At 42.0% G+C, this 25,977-nt stretch overlaps 1 protein-coding gene across 2 annotated transcripts in view; it reads left to right on the forward strand.

Annotated features, from left to right (window-relative positions):
* LOC123746468 (chitinase-3-like protein 1) overlaps window positions 1-25,977 on the forward strand; it is a 242,896-nt gene that overhangs the window by 144,087 nt on the left and 72,832 nt on the right. For both annotated transcript variants that reach the window (XM_069318429.1, XM_069318428.1), the window contains exon 9: window positions 12,240-12,362. In XM_069318429.1, the coding sequence (XP_069174530.1) occupies window positions 12,240-12,362 (123 nt within the window). The remainder of the gene's footprint in view (window positions 1-12,239; window positions 12,363-25,977) is intronic.

Here is a 25,977-nt window from a genome sequence, read left to right on the forward strand (position 1 = left end):
AATATACAAAATGGGTGACAGACAAGAGGCACTGAACTAAAGGCCAGAGTCCTTAACTTGAATACCATGCAAGGTGATGGAGAAGATCGTGAGAAAAAATCTAGTAACACATCTGGAGAGAAAGGACTTCGTGGCAAATCGCCAACATGGGTTCAAGGAGGGTAAATCTTGCCTTACTGGCTTAATAGAATTCTACGACCAGGTGACAAAGATTAAGCAAGAAAGAGAAGGATGGGCAGACTGCATTTTTTTTTTACTGTCGGAAAGCCTCTGATACAGTCCCCCATAAGAGGCTGGTACATAAGCTGGAGAGACAGGCAGGAGTAACTGGCAAAATGCTCCAGTGGATAAGGGAGTACCTAAGCAATAGAAAACAAAGAGTTACAGTGAGGTGTGAGACCTCAGACTGGCATGAAGTCACCAGTGGAGTCCCACAGGGCTCTGTACTCGGTCCTATCTTGTTTCTGATATATGTAAATGATCTCCCGGAGGGTTTAACTCATTCCTCTTAATGTTTGCTGACGATGCCAAAATTATGAGAAGGATTAAGCCAGAGGAGGACTGCTTGAGGCTTCAAGAAGACCTGGACAAGCTGCAGGAATGGTCGAACAAATGGTTGTTAGATTTATCCCAAGCAAATGTAATGTAATGAAGATAGGCGTAAGGAGCAGGAGGCCAGATACAAGGTATAATTTGGGAGATTAAATTCTTCAAGAGTCAGGGAGAGAGGGGGGTCACCTGGGGGGTTGATATCACGCCAGACCTATCCCTTGAAACCCATATCAAGAAGATAACATCAGCAGCATATGCCAGGTTGGCTAACATAAGAACGGCATTTAGGCACTTGTGTAAGGAATCATTCAGAACTTTCTATACCACCTATGTCAGACCAATCCTGGAGTATGCAGCCCCAAGCATGGAGTCCATATCTAGTCAAGCAACCCGTTCTCGCACTTTCTTACAGTCAATATTGACTTATTAAATACGTGCATATGTGACATACTAAACATACTAGTTTACCTTGAAAAGTTTCATAGAAAACACCAACCTTACCTAACCTTCATAGTATGTTAAGATAAGCATCTAATTGCTTCGTAATTACAATTATTACTTAACCTATACCTATAATAGGTTAAGTAATAATTGTAATTACGAAGCAATAAGATGCTTATCTTAACATACTAAGAAGGTTAGGTAAGGTTGGTGTTTTCTATGAAACTTTTCAAGGTAAACTAGTATGTTTAGTATGTCACATATGCACGTATTTAATAAGTCAATATTGACTATACGAAAGTGCGAGAACGGGTTGAGTCAAGCATAAGACTAAACTGGAAAAGGTTCAAAGATTTGCCACCAGACTAGTACCCGGACTGAGAGGTATGACCTACGAGGAGAGACTACGGGAATTAAACCTCACGTCGCTGGAAGACAGAAGATTTAGGGGGACATGATCACCACATACAAGATTTTCAGAGGAATTAACAGGGTAGATAAAGATAGGCTATTTAACACAAGGAGCACACTCACTAGGGGACACAGGTTACCTTGAGGTTATCTTGAGATGATTTCGGGGCTTTTGACTGACTAACAGCTGACTATGACTAACAGCTATAACAGCTGACTAACACCCAGGTACCTATTTTACTGCTAGGTAACAGGGGCATAGGGTGAAAGAAACTCTGCTCATTGTTTCTCGCTGGCGCCTGGGATCGAACCCAGGACTACAGGATCACAAGTCCAGCGTGCTGTCCGCTCGGCCGACCGGCTCCCCCAGGTGGAAACTGAGTGCCCAAATGGGCCACAGAGATATTAGAAAGAACTTTTTTAGTGTCAGAGTAGTTGACAAATGGAATGCTTTAGAAAGTGATGTGGTGGAGGCTGACTCCATACACAGTTTCAAGTGTAGATATGATAGAGCCCAATAGGCTCAGGAACCTGTACACCTGTTGATTGACGATTGAGAGGCGGGACCAATGAGCCAGAGGTCAACCCCTGCAAGTACAAGTAGGTGAGCACAATTAGGTGAGTACACACACACACACAGTAAGAAAACAGAACAAAGTTGGAGGAGAGGAACAGGGCGAGTCATACATGGTAATGATTGCTCATGCATGGAGGGAAATCAGGGGGAGAAATGAAGGACATGAAGGAAACTATATGTAAACTGCAGATGAAACTAAGTGCAGTGCAAGAGGAGATATAAAAATCTAAAAACAAAACAGGCCCTCCTCAGACTCTAGCCGAAGGCAACCAACCCCTAGATAATAGAGGATGTAGCAATGTCAGGGACCCCTACAATGGGTGCCACCTTTGCTGAAATACTGAAGAGCACAGATGCCATGTCCTCAGTCAAGGAAGTTGTAATGAAAGCAGTAGCTTCACAGGAGGCAGCTAAATGCACGTGCCAGCTAATGGAAAGGGAAAAGAGCTGTAGTTATGGTAGGTATAAAGGAACAAGACGGTTCCAAGAAGGAAGAATGGAGGACTAAGGATAAAGCTGCAGTGTCAGGGATACTAAAGGAGATAGGAATGGAAGGGGCTGAACGAGACATAGAACTGTTTTTCCGGATTGGCCAAATACAATGTAAGGAATTACAGAGAGGTATACCTTCAAAAGAACATGACCAAGGACGAGATAATAAGGGCAGCAGATGCAAGGAAAAGGCAGAAGGATAGGGAAGGGAGCCAGGAAACGCCAGCCTCCAACCCAGCAATCCCAGTGGGGAGTGGGGAACCCCAGTCCAGCAATTCAGGAACCTCAGAGGGGACTGTAACACCCTAACCTGTCACCCCATAGGCCCTACCCCAGCACAAATCCTTCCTTGCACATACACAATGTCCACCATATCACCCAAATCCTCTCTCCCCTTACCCCGAGTATCCCCTGCCTTCCCATCCCCCCCTGGTCTTCTTCCTGCCCCAGACAAGCCCAGGCAAGACCTAAGCCCTCAATTCCGCACCCCACCTCCCCCCAAATCCCTGTTAACTACACCACAGGAGGGCATGCTCTCAATCCAAGCAATCCCTGCCCTCCAACCCCAAGCACCCCCATGCTCCTCCACCTGCAGGATTTCTTCCTTTCCCAAGCAGGCCTTCACAAAACCTAAGTCCTCCATCCCCCAGCCCCCAACTCGCCCTGAACCCCTGGCAACTACCCCATGGAAGGATGAGTCTACCCAAGTAGCAATGCCCATGGAACCACTTCCTACACTTGTAGGGAGGGAGGGTGAGAATGGATATAGAAAAATGAGCGTCAAGGTAATGTACTCAAACATCAATGGGATTACAAATAAAGCAAGTGAACTGGCGGAAAGAGCACAAGAAGAAAACCCAGATGTAATAGAACTCACGGAAACAAAATTGTCAGGAGACATAACAGATGCTGTGTTTCCAAAGGACTACTATATTGTAAGGAAAGAGAGGGAAGAGATAGGTGGTGGAGGAGTGGCCCTGCTGCTAAGGAAGGTCTGGAGCAATATTGAGATGGAAATTACGGGCTGTGACAGTTTCATAGATTACATAACCGGAACTATGACAATGGGTGGACCTAAGATAATACTGGCAGTCATTTACAACGTTCCACTAAATGACAGAAAAAAACACAGAGGAGTTTGATAGGAACATGACAACGAATAATATAATAGAGAGAGCAGCTTCAGTTGCCTGCAGGAATGGCTCCAGACTCTTAATTATGGGCGATTTCAACCATGGAAAGATAGACTGGGAGAATGGGGACCCACATGGAGGTGCAGATATATGGAGAGCTAAACTCTTCGAAGTGGCAACAAGGAACTTTCTGCGCCAACATGTCAGGGAACCCACAAGAATGAGAGGCAACGACGAACCAGCTAGACTCGACCTGATATTCACTTTGAATGAATCAGAAATACTTGTAATCAAATTTGAAGCCTCCATTGGAATGAGTGACCACAGTGTATTGACATTTGAGTACCTGGTGAACGTAGGGATAACCTATCCAAGGATTAGATCAGAAGGGAAAAGACTAAATTTCCGAAGAGGAAAATATGACGATATGAGGAAATTACTAGAGGGGAATACCAAGGGAAACAGAACTCAGAGAGAAGACTGTACGGGAAATGATGGACTTTGTCACCCAGAAGTGCCAGAAAGCTGCAGATAGGTTTAGCCCGGTCCAAAAGGAGAAAAACGATAAACAACAGAAGTATACATGGTTCAACCAGGAATGTACGGTAGCGAAGCAATTGAGTAAACGAACATGGGCAAACTACAGGAATATTAGAGCAGCAGTGAGCAGCTAGAGATACCAGAGGGCAAGAAATGAGTACCTCAGAGTGAGGAGAGAAGCAGGGAGACAGTATGAAAATGACATCGCGAGTAAAGCTGAGACCCAACCAAAACTGCTCCACAGCCACATCAGGAGGAAAACAGTGGTGAAGGAACAAGTAATGAAACTGAAAAAAAGGGGAGAATAGATACACAGAGAATGACAGGGAGGTGTGTGAAGAATTTAACAATAGATTCCAGGAGGTCTTCACAAAAGAACAAGGAGAAGCACCTGCACTAAATGAGGAGGAGGCAAACCAAGCAGCCTTGGAGGAATTTTTTCTCACCAGTGATGAGGTCAAAAGGAATCTGTTGAAGCTGAATGTGACAAAGGCTGTTGGGCCTGACAGCATCTCACCGTGGATACTAGATGAAGGTACAGAAGCAGAAAGTGTGCCACACTCTATGACGTATAACAGGTCACTGGAAACAGGAGACCTACCAGAAAGCTGGAAGACAGCTAATGTAGTCCCAATATACAAAAAAGGTGACAGGCAAGAGGCACTGAACTACAAGCCAGTTTCCCTAACTTGTATACTATGCAAGGTGATGGAGAAGATCGCGAGGAAAAGGCTCGTAGAGCATCTGGAGGAAAATAGCTTTGTAACACACCACCAGCATGGGTTCAGAGATGGGAAATCGTGCCACATAGGGTTAACAGAATTCTATGACCAAACAACAAAAATTAGGCAAAAAAGAGAAGGGCGGGCAGACAGCATTTTTTTGGACTGCTAGAAAGCCTTTGACACAATATCCCATGAAAGGCTCTTACAAAAGTTGGGGCAACAGGCAGGAGTAAAAGGTAAGTTGCTTCAGTGGATAAGGGAGTATCTAAGCAACAAGAAACAGGGAGTAACTGTGAGGGAGGAGACATCAGTGTGGCGTGATGTCACCAGCGGAGTCCAACAGGGCTCTGTTCTTGAACCATCCTGTTCCTAATACATGTTAACGATCTTCAAGAGGGTATAGACTCGTTCCATTCAATGTTTGCTGATGATTCAATAATTATGAGAAGAATGAAGACAGATGAAGATAGACAGAGACTACAGTACGAGCTGGACAGGCTGGGGGAATGATCTACAAAATGGCTGCTAAAGTTCAACTCAGGAAAGTGTAAAATAATTAAATTAGGCATAGGGAGCAGAAGGCTGAACACAAGGTACCATCTGGGAATGACAAAGATAAAAAATAGAGACAAAGATCTAGGAGTTAATATCACACCAAGGCTGTCGCCAGAGGCCCACATCAAAAGGATATCATCAGCGGCTTATGCGAGACTGGCCAACATAAGAACTGCCTTTAGAAACTTGAGTAAGGAATCGTTCAGGAGCCTTAATACCACTTATGTCAGACCAATCCTGGAATATGCAGCTCCAGGTTGGAGTCCATACCTATTTAAACACATGACAGACCACAATGTTTTCAGTGTCAGAGTAGTTAACAAATGGACTGCTTTAAGTAATGATGTGGTGGAGGCAGACTCCATACACAGTTTTAAATATAGATATGATAGAGCCTAGTAGGCTCAGGAATCTGTACACCAGTTGATTGACGGTTGAAAAACGGGACCAAAGAGACAAAGCTCAACCCCCGCAAGCACAATTAGGTGAATACCTGTCCCACCGTCTCAGTTCTCCCACCTGTCCCACCATCTCAGTTCTCCCACCTGCCCCACCATCTCAGTTCTCCCACCTGCCCCACCATCTCAGTTCTCCCACCTGTCCCACCATCTCAGTTCTCCCACCTGTCCCACCATCTCAGTTCTCCCACCAGCCCCACCTTCTCAGTTCTCCCACCAGCCCCACCTTCTCAGTTCTCCCACCTGTCCCACCATCTCAGTTCTCCCACCTGCCCCACCTTCTCAGTTCTCCCACCTGCGGGCTTTATTTCTTTTTATTTTTATAAATATTCAAATATTTACTTTATTTTATTTTTTAATTAACTTTAATATTATTTTATTATTATTTGATTATTTATAGTTAAACTTCTATATTGAATTATTGTTCTTAGTTATTTAGTTAGTTAGTGGACTGTATATTCTGATTCAGCTTGCTAGAACTTACCACACACAGTTGGGGGGACAATTTGTGCCTTAAACCACTTTGAAGTGGATCCTTCATAAACCACAAATTGTTAACCTAGTCTTTAATATATAAATTATATATCATACCACATATGGTGGTCTAATCTACTATATTCTTATATTTAATTTAATTCTCAACACTACTCTATCTACAATGCTAAAGAACATGTAGGCCTTAGCTGATACTGTAGGCGGGGTCCTGCTAAGGCTGGCTATCTTCCACTCCAGATTAGGGTGTGGCCCTGTGCCTCAGAGTGCCACGTAATGTCGGCTATCTGGAGGCCTGCAAAGCTTGATGTACAACAGGGTAACAAATTTCTATAATTATGTTGGGAGCTGGCTGTAACCCAAGGTAACTTCACATCACTCCTTCCTGCCGAATGTTTAGAATTAGTGGTTGTACATTAACGTATAGGGTACAGGTATGCCATGAATAAGGGGGGAGATGTATAGTGCTGAGTACGTACTTGGCTGGGATATAAATTCCTCTCATAACCGGCTACCTAATTAATATTACCTAGTGCACTGATAATAAAAAGTTATAAGGTAGTCAGATACTCAAGTGCTCCTAATGTACTCACCTAGTTGTACTCACCTAGTTGTGCTTGCGGGGGTTGAGCTCTGGCTCTTTGGTCCCGCCTCTCAACTGTCAATCAACAGGTGTACAGGTTCCTGAGCCTATTGGGCTCTATCATATCTACACTTGAAACTGTGTATGGAATCAGCCTCCACCACATCACTTCCTAATGCATTCCATTTGTCAACCACTCTGACACTAAAAAAGTTCTTTCTAGTATCTCTGTGGCTCATTTGGGCACTCAGTTTCCACCAGTGTCCCCTAGTGCGTGTGCCCCTTGTGTTAAACAGCCTGTCTTTATCAACCCTGTCTATTCCCTTGAGGATCTTGAATGTGGTGATCATGTCCCCCCTAACTCTTCTGTCTTCCAACGAAGTGAGGTTTAATTCCCGTAGTCTCTCCTCGTAGCTCATACCTCTCAGCTCGGGAACTAGTCTGGTGGCAAACCTTTGAACTTTTTCCATTTTAGTCTTATGCTTGACTAGATATGGACTCCATGCTGGAGCCGCATACTCCAGAATTGGTCTGACATATCTGGTATATAATGTTCTGAAAGATTCCTTACACAAGTTTCTAAAGGCCGTTCTTATGTTAGCCAACCAGGCATATGCTGCTGATGTTATCCTCTTGATATGAGATGTGGTAGAGGTGTTGCTGTTGTAGTTCCCTTAGGACAGAGTAAGATGTCTGTCGTGTGAAACTCCTGTCACACTTCTCTTAGGAGCACTCGTTTCGTGTTGTTTTGTTATGATTCTGAGCGGCGTACGTGATGACGCCCCTAAGGGAGCAGTCCTAAAATATTTGGTGGTTCTATGTATGATTAAGGAATAGGAAGTTAAGGTATATTCCTGGTGTTGGAAATTATATTCAGTTCCTAGCGAACACTTTTTATTAAGTTTAAATACTAGACTGAGGTTTAAAAGAAATAAGAGTTTAATATATTACGTCTGTTTGTTGACGTCGCGGAATACCTGTTCTCTGATTTCTTTATGTGGTAACTGTATTATTATGTGTATCGGATTTCCGACATAATTCCGGGGGAGGGGGGGGGAAGAAGAACATGGTCTGAGGTCTGAGTCCCGGTAAGGAATGCGAACACTTTATTCCTCTCCTTAGGAATTATAATGTTGCTTTAATATGAGCTTGCATTGTTGTGCAGCAGTCCGCTCGGGACGGTTGTTCCTTACTGGCTCTTTGGGTGCTGGAAGTCATTGAACGTCTTCTTTTCCTGCCAGTTCTAAAGGAACTAATTTCTCTAATATTTTGAGAGTAGTGTTGCCTCTGCATTTTAATTTCACCATTCTCAAGATTCCCTGACTGTCTGGATGAACAGAGATGATTTGGCCTATAGGCCACTCTGAGCGTGACCCATCGCTGTCTACCAGAACTATATTACCAGGGTTCAAGTTAATTCTGTTGTAGGGGTTGTTTGCCCTGTAATGATACTCCCTCAGAGCAGTAAGGTATTCTCGAGTCCATACGTCATTCCACCGACTTATCACCCCTGGCAGATGTTTGAAACGTTGAACCAAATCACTCTCTGACATATGAAGGATCCTCTGGTTCCTCGTCCATAAGAGACACTAGGGTTCTGACAGGTCTCCCATACATCAAATGAAATGGACTTAATGTTCCACGTTGTGAAACTTCATCAGAGAAGTAGGTAAGTGGTCGGTTGTTAACTCGTGCTTCTATCTCTATGGCAGCGGTTTGGAGCTCCTGTAGGTCAATCTTTTGGTGGTGTAGAGTTTTCCGTAGAGAATGTTTCACCGTACCAATCATGCGTTCATAGAAGCCTCCGTGCCATGGGGCTCTAGGTGGTATGAATTTCCAGTGGCATTGCCATTGATTTAGGGCCGGGCGCATCTTTGGGTGTGTCCAGATTTTCCTCAGACATGCTTCTCCTGCCACTAAGTGGGACCCACTGTCAGAGATCATTAACTTAGGACAGGATATACGTGAAGAAAATCTGCGGAAAGCCTGTAAGAATGCCTCAGGACTCATATCGGGAGTCACTTCTAGATGGACTGCCTTTGTTGTGACACAAGTGAAAAGGCAGATATAGGTCTTTACTGGTTTTTTGTCCTTGGTGCCTGTTAGTATTAAATGCTCCAGTAAAATCTACTTCTCTAATCTCAAAGGGACGAATATGTACAACTCGTTCCTTTGGAAGTGGAGGAGGTTCTGGATATGGACACACTCTGGCATCGTATCTCCAGCACATAACACAGGATTTAATTATGAATTTTACGGTCTGCCTATCTTGGGGTAGCCAGTACTGTTGTGTTAAGTCTGTGAGAGTATCTAATACCCCACCATGCAGAGTGTTGTATTTGTGTATGTGTAACACAGTTAGTTTGCTTACTATGTGGTGACGAGAAAGCAAATTTTGTGTGACGGGAATTACTTCATGTCATACACATGTATTATTTTGTGTGTCGGATTTTCGACACCTTCTCAGTTCTCCCACCTGCCCAATCTTTGTGGGGGAGGAATTAGTTCTACCATATAATAATCTTAAATGTTTCGAAGGACCAAAATTAATATTAAAGAATCAGAGAACCAGTGGCTTATGGATCTCCTATATTAAATGCATAAATGAAATTAAATAGATTTAGAGAAATGAGCTGTAATATTAATGCTAATTCAGAACTAACTCTGTACACCCAACAACTTGGGGATAAATAATTTAAAGTTAACAGACTTCTAATACTGAAATAAAGCATTCAAAAATATTAAATTCAGTAAGACACAGGTCAATTAGCTAACTACTAAGTGGAAACAGAAACTGCTTAGCTGCCAGAGATGAACGTAGATAGCGTCCAGCAGCTTTAACCCCTGTCCGAGTCAGCAGTCCCTAATGACACGTGAACATGCAAGTAGAAACACGTCTCGCAGTTAACTCCACGCTGAAAGTCAAATCTTATATAATTTTTACTCCAAACCGTCTACTCATACATTTAAGCGCAGAATCTAAATGGGTTCGGGGTGTAAGAAAAGCACTCACGTGGGTTATGGGGACGTTGCGATACTTAATGATAAGACACCAACAAGATCGAATAAAAAATGACCAAATTAATTACTACTGTGGTACTTAGTCCTACCGAACGCGGTGTTCGTAAACTGTGGAAGCTACATGATCGATCTGAAGCTCGAAGATAGATGGATGCTACCAAATATGATCGATGACAAGTAGGCAACTCCAGAACACCTCAATCCCATATAAATGATGGCGGCTTTCTCCCCAGGGCTCCCTCCTCGACTCCTGGCACATGCGCACTTGCACCGAATGATGGAACTCTGGAAATTGTCGTAATATTTTACTCATCGTTCCGAAGAGGTGGAGATGTTTCAGACTTTAATTTACATCATAATAAAGGGTTTTATAAGACAGCAAATTATTTCTCGTGGTGCAAATCATTTAATTTAGATGACGTTAAATGAGCGAGAAGATTGAGTGTGGAAATTAAGTTTATCACTTTATTTACCAGAATAGCTAATCGTGACTGTATAAATATTTTCAGTAAACACCTATATATTTTATTAACTAAAAGTAAACGTATTACTAATCGATAATCCTTATTAAAGAATGTATAATGAACAAATCCACAAGGGCCGTGACGAGGATTCGAACCTGCGTCCGAGAGCATCCCAGACACTGCCTTAATCGACTGAGCTACGACAGGGTTAAAAAGAGTTGAAACCGAAGTTCTACTGAACTTACTAGATCCCGCAGCCTCTCCGAGGCACAAACCAGAGTTTTACACAACTCCCCCCTGCACTTGAGCTATGTCAATAGGCCGTTCTCCTTCTTCGCCCTTACATCATTACACACAGAAATCACACTAACGTGATGCATCAAATGAACAAATCCACAAGGGCCGTGACGAGGATTCGAACCTGCGTCCAGGAGCATCCCAGACACTGCCTTAATCGACTGAGCTACGACATGGTTAAAAAGAGGTAAAAAATGTAAGGGCGAAGAGGGAGAACGGCCTATTGACATAGCTCGAGTGCAGGGGGGAGTTGTGTAAAACTCTGGTTTGTGCCTCGGAGAGGCTGCGGAATCAATTAAGTTCAGTAGAACTTACTGGATCCCGCCACCAGTAATACAGGTCCGTCCCGGACTTATATTACTGGTGGCCCTGTTGTCTTTGTTAGAACAAGTATGGTGTCTGTATAGGTTCTTGTAGGTGCTAACAGCTCTCTGTGAATTCTTCAGTGTGTCAAAGGTTACTTGGCGAATATTTGCACTGTAATAATTGTATAATAATATTATAGTCAATAAATGTGACATGCATGAATTAGGATTGTGTATTTGATAAAACCATTCTCACCATTGTTTTGGTGTTCGCCTACTTTATAACCGAGTGGAAGTTGTACTAATGTTATAAGGCCTTCTAATAAGAGATAATTTGTTCAGACCGGAAATTAAGATACTCCCTGAAATTGGTGAGGTCGCTGTGGCAGAATCTCTGTTGGGTGATTGAAATATGAAATCTTTGTAGTGTCATGTGTAGCGGACCTCTCGAGGAGCCCTCTTTATTTACTTTCCCTCTGAGCCAGCCTGCCGTCCTCTCCCAGTGTCCTGAGAAAATGGTTCTATTTCTCTCTTTTATTGACAAAAGAAAAGAGCCTGTAATTTTAGTGTAGATTTGTTTAAGTTAAATCATAGAGAACACTTTTCTATGAAGTTTAATGACTTGATTGTCAGTTTAAGGATACTTGTTGAGTAAATGAATGGTCTGATGCAACCCGTTCTCGCAAATTCGTAAAGTCAATATTGACTTATTAACTACGTGCATAGGTGATATACTAAAGATAATAGATACCCTTAAAAAGATTCATAGAAAACACCGACCTTACCTAACCTTGTTAGTATCTTAAGATAAGCATCTTATTGCTTCGTAATTACAATTATTACTTAACCTATACCTATTATAGGTTAGGTAATAATTGTAATTACGAAGCAATAAGATGCTTATCTTAACATACTAAGTAGGTTAGGTAAGGTCGGTGTTTTCTATGAATCTTTTTAAGGGTATCTATTATGTTAAATATGTCACCTATGCACATATTTAATAAGTCAATATTGACTTATTAAATTTGCGAGAACGGGTTGTCTGATGACATCACAGATCTCCCATTCTCAATAATCCTCTTATGACTAACTAATGTAAATTAACAACTACTTATGGCGTTTAGTAATGTTAGTATGTTAGTGTTGGATTTCCAACATGCCCCACTTTCTCAGTTGAGACACCTGCCCCACAGATGTGTGAGAGTGAGGAGAGGGTGGAGTGGAACGTAGTGAGAGAGAAGCACCTGGTGGCACCCTACGCCTACCTTGACCGCCAGTGGTGTGGCTACGATGACCTCAAGTCACTTACAGCCAAGGTAAGTTTTTGACTCTACTCTTCAGGCATTAAATGGTATTACAAATTCTGTCGTACAATTGTTCCATTATACCGTTGTGCCACTGTACCATTCGACATTTGTACCATTGTGAGTGAACTTAATTACCTTAGAGTCATTCAGGCATTCCTGATTTTATGTAGACCATAATTTGAATATCATTTATGATATTTAATTTTTTAAATATATATATATATATATATATATATATATATATATATATATATATATATATATATATATATATATATATATATATATATATATATATGTCGTACCTAGTAGCCAGAACGCACTTCTCAGCCTACTATGCAGGGCCCGATTTGCCTAATAAGCCAAGTTTTCATGAATTAATGTTATTTCGACTACCTAACCTACCTAACCTAACCTAACCTAACTTTTTCGGCTACCTAACCTAACCTAACCTATGAAGATAGGTTAGGTTAGGTTAGGTTAGGGTTGGTTAGGTTCGGTCATATATCTACGGTAATTTTAACTCCAATAAAAAAAAATTGACCTCATACATATTGAAATTAGGTAGCTTTATCATTTTATAAGAAAAAAATTTGAGAAAATATATTAATTCAGGAAAACTTGGCTTATTAGGCAAATTGGGCATTGCATAGTAGGCTGAGAAATGCGTTCTGGCTACTAGGTACGACATATATATATATATATATATATATATATATATATATATATATATATATATATATATATATATATATATATATATATATATATATATATATATATTGGTAGCAGTCTTTCTTGTAAACATATATTATTAAATATGACCGAAAAAGTAAGATTAATAATTCTAACACGAATTTTCTCAATATTTCTTATGTTTCTTTTCACTGTCGATGGTAATTGAAAAATCAATTCTCCAAAATTCATTTTTATTTCTTGTCTGACGTGACACTTGAACGCGTTTTGTAATAACTTATTACATTTTCAAAGACTTTAGTTTACACACACACAACTATAACCTGCATACACTAAACAGAGTCCTACTATGCTATAATTTGAATGGCTTTCATTTTATATACCTGAATTTGGGTGAGGTGATATGTTACAACAGTTTTGGATGAGGTGAAAACACAAGACAGAACACGAAACAATGGGTATAATATTGGGTAAGTTTAAAGGGAAGAATGTAAGTAACTGCAAAGGACCTATTGGCACATATTTCTTGATGCTTCAATATTGGTGTGGAGTCTTGAAGTGGGTAGAATATAGTTGTGCATTAATTGGCTGTTGATTGCTGGTGTTGACTACTTGATGTGTAGTCCCTCGCAGATATCAAGCTGCCTGCTATCGCTGTATCTATCGACGATTTCTGTGTTTTTTGTTAAGATTTCTCTGGTGATGGTTTGGTTGTGGGAAGAGATTATATGTTCCTTAATGGGATCCCTGTTGCTTATGCATCGTTAATCGCCTGGAAAGAGATGTTGTTGTCTTGCCTATATACTGAGTTCTTTGAGGCTTACAGTCCCCAAGTGGGCATTTGAAGGCATAGACGACATTGGTCTCTTTTAAAGCGTTCTGCTTTAGTCTGGAGAGTTTCTCATGAGTAGGTTGGCCGTTTTTTTGGTTTTATAGTAAATCGTCAAATGTATCTTCTGATTTTTGTCTGAAGGGATAACGTTCCTATTAACAACATCTTTCAGGATCCTTTCCTCCGTTTTATGAGCTGTGGAAAGAAGTTCCTGTAAAATAGTCTAATAGGGGGTACAGGTGCTGTGTTAGTTGTCTCTTCAGAGGTTGTATGGCATTACTCCAGATACCCACACCCACGTACAGACTGGTGAAGCGACTCAACGGCTTACTGACTCCTTATGTCCCTTGCGCCTTCAGCCTGAAGTCCCCAAAGGAATTTGTTGACTTACTGCGGGGCACACGGGCCACAGGGATAAGAGCCTTGTTGGACGTAGAATCGCTGTTTACCAACGTACCTGTGGACGAGACAATCGGGATGATAGCCGACAGAGGGTATCGTGATCCAGCCTGTACTCCTCTTGACATACCAGAAAATATTCTGAGGAAACTACTCCAAGCTTGTACTAAAGAGGCACCCTTCTTAAGCCCGGATGGGCACATGTATAAGCAAGTAGATGGGGTCGCCATGGGTTCTCCCCTAGGTGTCCTGTTTGCAAACTTCTACATGGGTACCATCGAGCAAAAAGTCTTAGTCGACATGAACTTGAAACCGGCCATATACTGCAGGTATGTTGACGACATTTTTACACAGGTACCTGATGTCAGACATCTGCAGGAGCTGAAGGAGGCATTTGAGCAGAGTTCCGTGCTGCGTTTCACTTACGAGATGGAAAAGGATGGGAAGCTGCCCTTTCTAGATGTAACAGTCATGGAAAAGAGCGGAGGTTTCCACACTGCAGTCTACACTAAGGAAACGAACATAGGAATGTGCCTAAATGCCAACAGCGACTGCCCAGACAGGTACAAGAGGAGTGTTGTTAACGCATATGTCGACCGTGCTCTCAGCCACAGCTCAGAATGGAAGCAAGTCGACGAAGAACTCTGTAGGGTAAGGCAGGTCCTAGTCAACAACGGCTTCTCCAATGGTTTCGTCGAAGACATCATAAGAAGGAAAGTGAAACGCCATGCAACCTCTGAAGAGACAACTAACACAACATCTATACCCCCTATTAGACTATTTTACAGGAATTTCTTTTCCACAGCTCATAAAACGGAGGAAAGGGTCCTGAAAGATATTGTTAATAGGAACGTTATCCCTACAGATAAAAATCAGAGGATACAATTGACGATTTACTATAAAACCAAAATAACGGCCAACCTTCTCATGAGAAACTCTCCAGACACAATGCAGAACGCTTTAAAAGAGACCTATGTCGTCTATGCCTTCAAATGCCTACTTGGGGATTGTAAGCCTCAAAGAACTCAGTATATAGGCAAGCCAACAACATCTCTTTCCAGGCGATTAACGATGCATAAGCAACAGGGCTCCATTAAGGAACATATAATCTCTTCCCACAACCAAACCATCGCCAGGGAAATCCTAGTAAACAACACAGAAATCATCGATAGATACAGCGATAGCAGGCGGCTTGACGTTTGCGAGGCACTACACATCAAGAAGTGAACACCAGCAATCAACAGCCAATTAATGCACAACTATATTGTACCCACCTCAAGACTCCGCTGCAATATAGAAGCATCAAGAAATATGGACCAATAGGCTTTCTCTAAACACTTCTATTCAATACCCATTGTTTCGTGTTCTGTCTTGTGTTGATGAAATTAATACCCTATTAATACCACCTCTTGTTCTGTCTTGTGTTGATGAAATTAATACCCTATTAATGCCACCTCACCCCATCCACCTCACTCAAGTGTAGATATAAAATCGGAGATGCGTAAGTTCTATTCAGTTGTGTATTTGCAAACTAAAGTCTTTGAAAATGTAATAAGTTTTACGAAACGCGCTCGTGTCGCGTCAGACTAGAAATAAAAATGAATTTTGGAGAATTGATTTTTGATTTACCTCCAACAGTGAAAAGAAATGTACGAAAGATTGAGAAAATTCGTGTTAAAATTATTAATCTTACCTTTTCGGTCATATTTATAATATATGTCTACAGGAAAGACTGCTACCAAAATATACTAATATATATATATATAATATATATATATATATATATATATATATATATATGTCGTACCTAATAGCCAGAACGCACTTCTCAGCCTACTATTCAAGGCCCGATTTGCCTAATAAGCCAAGTTTTCATGAATTAATGTTTTTTCGTCTACCTAACCTACCTAACCTAACCTAACCTAGCTTTTTTTGGCTACCTAACCTAACCTTACCTATAAATATAGGTTAGGTTAGGTTAGGTAGGGTTGGTTAGGTTCGGTCATATATCTACGTTAATTTTAACTCCAATAAAAAAAAATTGACTTCATACATAATGAAATGGGTAGCTTTATCATTTCATAAGAAAAAAATTATAGTAAATATATTAATTCAGGAAAACTTGGCTTATTAGGCAAATCGGGCCTTGAATAGTAGGCTGAGAAGTGAGTTCTGGCTACTAGGTACGACATATATATATATATATATATATATATATATATATATATATATATATATATATATATATGTCGTACCTAGTAGCCAGAACTCACTTCTGAGCCTACTATGCAAGGCCCGATTTGCCTAATAAGCCAGGTTTTCATGAATTAATTGCTTTTCGACTACCTAACCTACCTAACCTAACCTAACCTAACCTAACTTTTTCGGCTACCTAACCTAACGTAACCTATAAAGATGGGTTAGGTAGGGTTGGTTAGGTTCGGTCATATATCTACATTAATTTTAACTCCAATAAAAAAAAATGACCTCATACATAATGAAATGGGTAGCTTTATCATTTCATAAGAAAAAAATAGAGAAAATATATTAATTCAGGAAAACTTGGCTTATTAGGCAAATCGTCCCTTGCATAGTAGGCAGAGAAGTGCGTTCTGGCTACTAGGTACGACATACATATATATATATATATATGTATATATATATATATATATATATATATATATATATATATATATATTGTGATGGAAAAAATGTAGGTGTACGGCAGTCCTCCCAATGGCTGGTGTCAATGCCAATCACAATTACAAAAAAAAAAAATAAAAAAAAAAAGTTGTATGAACAATGAAAATTTAATTGAGTTGAAAACAAATCTGAACAAAGATAATCCCTTGGCTTTTTCCAGTGCGAGTTAAACAAAATTACAAAGTCAAAAAATAATGTAAAATAAAAAAATGGTTACGTTACTCTACAATGAACTAGACAAAAAAATGAATTAAAAGGTGCTGAGAATATTGGCTGGCTGAAATCCTCCACTATTACACAGAGCGTATACTAGATAGATGTATCAGCCTTGAGAGCACAGAATATTCTAAATCCAATGGCTCGTACACGCTTAGTCATCGGCTATGCAGATGGCGCTGAAGTCGAGTGGAGTCGCCGATTCACCAATGGGAAGCGTGGTGGCTGGAAGTGGTAGTTTGGTGATCGACGAGGGTGGTGTGGCGACAGCGAGGAGGGGGAGATGGAGAGCGAGTGTCGTATCCGTATACCCCCTGTAGAAACGTATTCTACTAAATATGTACTACTCTTGATTGTAGTATCTAGATGTTGTAGATGTACTGAATTAACATGATGAGGGAAAGAGCAGGCCAAATCTCTATTGAAGGAGATTATCGTAACATCTCTCCTCTGAAGCCTGCTCTTACGGGTTAAGTTACTTCAATAGATGGTAGAGAGATAGGAGAATCTGTCTCTACCTCGTAGACTCTGGAGAGGGCGTCGGCTATGGTGTTTTCTGGACCCTTGATGAAGAAGATCTCCAGATTAAAATTCTGCAAGTACAGAGCCCTGCATAGAAGACATTGATTGCTGAATTGGGCCTGTTGCAGGAACCGTAGGGGATTGTTCTCTGAGTAGATGGTAATAGACCGATTTCCCTGTAGGTAAGGTTCGAAATGTTGCAGGTTCAGGACGATGGAGAGGAGTTCCTTTTCTATGGTGCTATAGTTCTTTTGATGGGGCTTCAACTTGTAGCTGTAGTAGCTGACAGGAAGAACCTCTTCACCACGTTGCATTAGGACGCCCCCGATGCCGGTGCCACTTGCGTCGACATTGATGATGAAGGGTTTCGTAATATCTGGAGAGGGGAGAATGGGATCAGAACATAGCAGAGATTTAAGTTGTTCAAAGGCAACGGTCTGTTGAATGGTCCAATGATACCGTTGCTTGGGGCTGGTCAGATTAATCAATGGTGTCGCTACCGTACTGAAATTTTTCACAAACCTACGATAGTAAGATGCAAGGCCAAGGAAGCACAGGAGCTGCTTCCTGGTTGTAGGTTGTGGGTATTCTGAATGGCTTGAGTGTGAATGGTTAAAGGTGCTATGCTGCCACTCCCTATCACATGACCAAGATAACGCACTTTACCTTTAGCAAAGGTGGACTTGCCCAAGTTGATGGTTAGGCCAGCTGTCAGGAGCTTGGAGATTAATCGTTGCAGCTGGAGCAGATGTTCGCTCCAGGTGTTAGTTGCCACAATGATGTCATCCAAGTAGGCGTAGGTGTGATCTAGGCCGTAGATGACGCGGTTGACAGCTCGCTGGAAGGTGGCCGGGGCATTACACAGTCCAAAAGGAAGGCGTTCATATCTGTACAGGCCAAAAGGAGTGGTGAAGGCAGATATTTCCTTAGCCCGCTCTGTCAGGCTGATTTGGTAATAGCCCTTTAACAAATCAGTTTGGGACAAATGATTAGTATTACCTACTGCGTCAAGGATATCATCTATACGAGGTAAGGGGTAAGCATCCTTGATGGTCATAAGGTTCAGTTTCCTATAGTCGATACATAGTCGTACTTTACCGTGCGGTTTCAGTACCAAGATGCAGGGTGAGGCCCAAGGGGACTCACAAGGGGTGGCCAGCCCATGATCCAGAAGGTATTGTACTTCAGCACGCATAACTTCCTTTTTGTACGAGCTGATACGGTAGAAGGGTTGGCGAATCGGCCGGGTATCAGGAAGCAGCCGAATGTCGTGCTGAACCACATTACACTCCTGGGGATCATCGCTGAACAACTTCTGATGTTCTTGAAGAACTTTGATGAGAGGAGCACTATTACAGTCCTGTAAATATTTAGGAAGATCAGTAAGGATTTCCGAGTTGGAAGGCACTGACTCAGAGTTAGTGCTTTCGGGAGGAGAAGCAGAGAAGGTCTCACTGTGGAGTTATGGATCTTTAAAGGTGGAGAGAGATATTAGCACAGTGGGGGGAATACCTTTATGCTCCTTCAAAAGATTGACGTGGCACAACTGGGTCCTCCGCCGCCTATCTGGAGTCTAAAGAACGTAGTTGTGATTGTTCCTGCACTCCTTGATGCGGTAAGGTCCTGAAAACTTGTTTTGCAATGGAGAACCTGGGATAGGAAAATATGCCAACACGAAGTCTCCGGTTTTAAATTTCTTGATTTTGCTGCGTTTGTCAAAATGAGTCTTGTGACGGAGTTCCCCCCCTTATAATTCTCCCACGCCTGCAGTAAGAGTCATGTCTGCTTTTCCCAAGCGTTCTCTACGTTGCAGGCTACAATTTGATATATGGGAGAGAGTGAAGTGTTCTCGGAGAGCCGAGAAATTTGTGAAATAGTAATATTTTGGCCTGTGGTTTAGGCCCTTTAGGGAGCCAAGATGGCGCTTACCTCTCTGATCTCCCGCCAAAACCGTGTGACGTCAGTGGCACCGGGAGCCAATGAAAACCTCCCATAGTAAAAGTGACGTCACGAAGGAAGGGGGTCCGGCCAGCACGCCGGGCTGGCGCCAGCAGTCAGACACGACACGTCATAGAGGTTGGGCGTGCGACGAGTGGTCCTGTCAGTCGGACAGTTATTCCAGCTCCCGTGGATTTATGCGTCACCGGAATTCCGCCAGTACTCTGAGAAGTCTTCCCTAGTTCATGTGTTGAACCAGAAGAGGGAATTGACGGTTATTTGAGCAACAAGTGCTCCAGTCAGGTACTGTGCCAGTAGCAGTGAAGCCGTGCAGTGACGTATGTGGCGTCTATGGCAATTCACCAGTTCGTGACAGCGTAGTGGCAGACAGAGCCACTGGGTAGCTGAGGAAGAGAGGACTATTTGGGGAACCCGGACGACTGTAGCTGAGACGTAGGCGACAGCCGTTGCTGGGAGAAGACGACGGCCAGGAGACCGACTCCAACCTTCAAGAAGTCAAGGAGGAGGACGGACCTGCAGTGAGGAGGCACGGAGACGACGCGCTAAACGGTGGGACGACGAGAGGCTCTGGTAGGACACGACGACGTGTAGTGTGGGGGCGTTCCCGACACGAGGACCAGGAGCTACATCTCGACTCTCATCGGAGGATAGGGTGAAGTAGGTGGTTCTAGTTCCCTCCCCATTCCCCTTTAGTTAGCTATATTATTTGGCTATATTATCTAGCCTGAGGATTTTATATGTCGTGAGCAAGTCTCACCCATGTCACGGTAAAGCACCAGTGTGCTAGACAGTACTATCAAGAGTACTTGTAATATTCATGTTGATTATTGGTGTGTACAGGCACCAGGAACCAGTGATAAATTTACTGTGTTGTGTATATCTTTCTATAGATTTTGATATGAACATATAGTGGTAAATTATATATAATATTATGCCAGTATTTGGAGGTTAGGCTATGTGCCCAGAAACTATTTATTTTCCATGTATTGATGATTGATTTATATACCATATATATGTCTATGTTCATTCAGTGAATAATCATTTGTGAGTACAGTGAATTATTGCGTTATCGCCAACGAGAGAAAGTACTGAAAACTCCAGTGTTAATAGTTCATAATATATTGTTGAGTGAGGAACAATGTGAAGCCATTACAGTGAATCATTATAGCATTGATTGTAGAAAAGACTGTTTGAGCCTGAGTACAGTGTAACTGAGTAATTCGGTTTGTTTGTGCCAATATCGAGTGTGCGAGTTTCTAGTAATATTGGAGAATTTAAAGAAACCGCGCGCGTGAATCTAGCAAACAAGCAAATTTCGCGCGGAGAGTCCATTGCGATCAGCTGTTCATGACACTTGATGAGGAGGGGGAGGTGTTGCCACCTAATGATCGCGGACTATTCGTGGGAACTTCCGGCCGCGTCAGGATTTGCTGATTTATTTGTTGTTGTTTGGCTTTGTGACATCTTTCATACATTTTAAGTAAAATACAAAACTATCTCAGTGTTTTTATCATTCCCTCCATTGATCTTGTGGCTATATTATACTGGTAAACATAGAGTGATAACAATAAGTACCTGCCTGATTCCTGATCTTTGAGTGTGTCCTTGCCAAGGCTACCACTGAATACACCAGTCCACTGATGGTGTTATTGGCCACCTTAAACACCAATTGGCGACTTTGTGATTAACCGTAGAGCCCTATTGTTGGGGAGGCCACACGACGGTCGATGTGATCGAGTCGTGTTCTCACTCTTTCTTAATAAGAGGCCGTTAAGATTGACTGGGAGACTCTCCTGGCGTGCAGTGGCGCCGTGAGGATCGAGGGAAGACCCGCAGGGCTACGGTGAGTTACCTTGAGCACAACTATTGCTCACCCCAGAGTAAGGGTAGAGAATAATAGAGAGGTGAAAACTCCAACAGTCTTCATCCTATCTTGAGCTTTCAATAAATTTTCATTGGCAAATTTACGTACTCTCTCTAGAATGTGCTTTAAATTTTGAAGAAACTGAGGCACATACTGAGGGTCACTGAAGGTGGCACTGCGTAGAGAGTCTTAAAAAGCTTTAAGAGGAGTACAGCACTTACGTCCGTAGAGCATCTCATAAGAAGACACTCCTCGAGACTCATTTGGGAGACTTCTGAAAATGCACATGATGATGTCAAATTGTTTATCCCAGTTTTTCATGGTTTCATTGCAAAATTTCTTAAGGAGTGATTTTATCGTTTGGTGGCTACGTTCAAGAAAACCCTGTGAAGCAGGATGATATGGGCTGGACAATACCTGAGTGATGTTGAATTCTTCCAGTGTCTTCTTGAAGAGATCACTGGTGAAGTTGGTGCCACAGTCACTTTGAATCTCCCGAGGAAATCCATATTGGGTAAAGATCTTCAATAGTTGTTTCACCACCGTAGCAGCCGTAATGTTCTTTACAGGAACTGCTATGGGGAATCTGGTGGTTGGACACAAGATGGTTAGTATATAAGCGTTGCCAGAACTGGTCCGGGGTAAAGGACCAACACAGTCTATGATGAGTCTGTGAAAAGGTTCCGAAGGCACCGGGATAGGAATCAAAGGAGCCTTGGTAATCGGGATGTTAGGTTTTCCTGCCATCTGACATGTATGACACTGTTGTACATAAGTTTTTACATTTTTAATCATACCTGGCCAGTATGGATCTTGTCTGATTCTGTGATAGGTTTTATTAAAACCGTAGTGAGAAAGTGCTCCATGGGCCAGATGTAGAATATCAGGCCGAAGGCTGGTGGGAACTACTAGTTGGTCGACATTAGCCCAATCGTCATCCTCCGTTAGTTTACTGGGTTGGTACCTCCGGTAGAGCAATTGGTTCTCAAGGAAGAACCCAGGAATGCTGTCAGATTGAGTCTCGGCCTGGAAGAATAATGGTGTTAATGAAGGATCCTCCCTCTGCAACTTACGGAACTCCAACATAGTAAGATTCGGTGGTAGATTCTGATGGTCTTGAGGGACAGCGGTTGCAGTAGAGTCAGCTGCTTGCGGGCGTGTAGCTTGTGCACGGGTGGTCACCAAAACCGGAGGAGAGACTTCATCACTTTCTTGGACCTCTCCTGGAACATACTTCAAGATGGGGTTTTCCACTACAGAGTCACATACCTGGGGTTTGTCCATGATGATCAGGTTAGAAGGTTGCAGATCTTCGGCCAAGTCATTGCCCAGGAGAAGTTGTACCCCTGTCATAGGAAAAGGCTTTTCCCGGATGGCGACTTGGACTTCACCTTGTATGAAAGGACAATCCAGGTGGACTCTGGCGAGTGGACACGGAGTGGTAGCAGTGAGGTCAGTGATAAGGACCGTCTCCCCGGTGTAGGTGATGTTAGGCACAGCTGATTTCAAAATGATAGACTGAAGAGCAGCTGTGTCCCTCAAGATCTTGACTTTAGAACATCCCTCCGAATCTGTACTGTTGGCAGAGACAGTTCCAGGGTATAGATATTTGCTGAAGAGAGAAAGATCATTAACAGGAACACCAACATTCATCACAGGCTTACGTACCGGACTTAGGAGGAGTCGGTTTGGGTTTAGGAGTTTCACTATAGCCTTTGTATTGGGTTTTTCCACATTTATCTATGGTATGTCCATAGAGCTTGCAATACTTACAATATAATTGAGAGGTTGCTTGATGGGTACTCACTTTGTCATAATCAGGCCAAGATTTCTTACTGGAAGATGGGTCAGTTGTCAACCTGTGTATAAGGCTGTCCTGTGGAAATTCAATCGTTAATGTGAAAACAATTAACGTTAATATTAGATATAAAGTAATTATTTTATCAAAATCGCAGGAAATCTTGTACCCGGCACTCAATATACGAGAATACAGGCAAGAAAATCCTACTAAATAAATGAAACTGATAGTTTCAAAAACAAATGAAACTTTTGATTGCTTCAAAAGTGAAAGGGTAGTCCAAGAATGTAGGGATACCTTGCCGGGTCTCTATAGGACAGAAGCAAGGGGTTTCCTACTTAACTAGATGATACTTACAGAATTAGCGTTCTTTGTGCTCTGAAAAAGAAAGCCAATTCCCTACCTGAGTAAATATCATCATCTCTGACCGACGCGCAGGGGTGCGAGTGTCAACTCGTGACGAGAACTGCTGTTGAGGTCCCAACTCAACAGTGTAGTCCGTGCTAGAGGAACTATGGCACTCTTTATCCTCCTTTGGTCGGATTGCAGAAGATAGGGTACATGACCCGAAGACAAACCAAAGTACCAGGGTACCAAAATGATGATCTGTCGTAATTGAGAAATATTCTAGGGACGAAAAAGGTGGAATACACGAGTAATAACACTGAGGGATGGATGACCAACTAAGAGAGTGACTATGGCCTCCAGTCACCACGTATTCCACAGTTATCCAACACTCACAATATGTTACCCTCGGAATGCACAAAATACACAGCACCATATAAATATTGAAAGTTATGAAAATATTGAAAAGCAACTGTATCAAGGCCAAGTACACTTACCACAAATTGATGTTCTAGTATCAGTACCTGAGCGAGGCTCCTAGGACAGGCCCCCATTAAATGTGATGGAAAAAATGTAGGTGTACGGCAGTCCTCCCAAATGCCAATCACATTTACAAAAAAAAAAAAGAGAAAAAAAGTTGACTGCGTGGCTGTTGCCTCCTGTGGTCAAGTAAAAGGGAAAAACACGCAAAACAAATCGTATGAACAATGAAACTTTAATTGACTTGAAAACAAATATGAACAAAGATAATCCCTTGGCTATGTACAGTGCGAGTTAAACAAAATTACAAAGACAAAAAATAATATAAAATAAACCAATGGTTACGTTACTCTACAATGAACAAGACAAAAAAATTAATTAAAAGGTGCTGAGAATATTGGCTGGCTGAAAACCTTCACTATTACACAGTGAAGGTTTTCACTATTACAATCTTCAGTGTCCGGAATTCCACGTGAGAGGTACAGAGCGTTATAGACGGGAAGATCAATATGACACTACTGGAAATTTTTTAGAGGAAGGCAGAAACAGAGTAGTAAATATAAGAAAGAGGAACAGTCAGATGGAACCACTACAGGATTACAGAGGGGAACGGAGATACCCACAAGACTGGAATACAAACTATCAACAAGCACACAGGTACTACACCAGACAACACCCGTCCTACTACCAAAACTGGAAGAATCACTGCCAAAACGACACACCCTGGACGCAAATACAGTGGCCTCCTTACCAGAGCCTCAGATATTAACACCAAGTAAGGCTTCCAGCACTTCCACTAACACGGTAACATCATTTATATTTGCAAACATCCAGAGTATAAAAACACGCAAATCCAACAAAATTCACTTTATAGATGGTCTCCTTCATGAGGTAAATGCAGTGTTTGCAGCCCCTAACAGAAACCCACACAAAGGACTACCATGATGGTGAAATATGGATCTCAGAGTACAATCTTTTCAGATGTGATAGGAAACACCGGCTTCACGGTGGGGTCAGCCTCTACATCAAAGACCCACTCTTCTGTACTGAGATGCTAAACACCTCAAATGATATGGTGGAAGTGCTGATAATCAAAATAGAGATTTTAAATGTAGTTATTGTCCTTGTATATAAGTCACCGGAGGCAAACCCTCAGCAGTTTAAAGACCAACTAATGAAAATAGAACACTGCTTGGAAAACCTCACAAATCCAGCTCCGAACATCATCCTCCTTGGGGACTTCAACCTACGGCACCTGAAATGGAAGCACCTGGCTAATACAGTAATATCAGAAAGAATACCAGGAAGTAGCCTAAATGAACAGGCACATGCAAATGACCTGCTACGGATGTGCGACAGGTTTGCCTTAAACCAGCAAATAGAAGAACCAACTAGGAAGGAGAACACGCTGGACCTCATTTTCACTAATAATGATGAATTGATCAGGAACATAATGATTACAAATACCTGTTACTCAGATCACAACTTAATTGAAGTTATGACAACCATGGGGAGTAGACCTTCAAAACCAGTCCAGATTCCCGGTGGAGGAGATTTCAGCAAATTCAACTTCAATAATAAACAGATAAACTGGGAGCAAATAAACCAGGACTTCACAGAAATAAACTGGGAAGAACAGCTAGAAAATGCAAACCTGAACCAGTGCCTGGAAAAAATAAGCTCAGTAGCACTAGAAATATGTTCAAACCGCATACCTCTAAGAAAAAAGAGGAAGAGATGCAGATTGGAACGGGAACGTCGTTCCCTATATAGGCGAAGAAAACTAATCGCGGAACAACTTGAGAGTCGC

Source organism: Procambarus clarkii, chromosome 90 (genome assembly GCF_040958095.1).
Source record: "Procambarus clarkii isolate CNS0578487 chromosome 90, FALCON_Pclarkii_2.0, whole genome shotgun sequence".
NCBI lineage: Eukaryota > Metazoa > Arthropoda > Malacostraca > Decapoda > Cambaridae > Procambarus > Procambarus clarkii.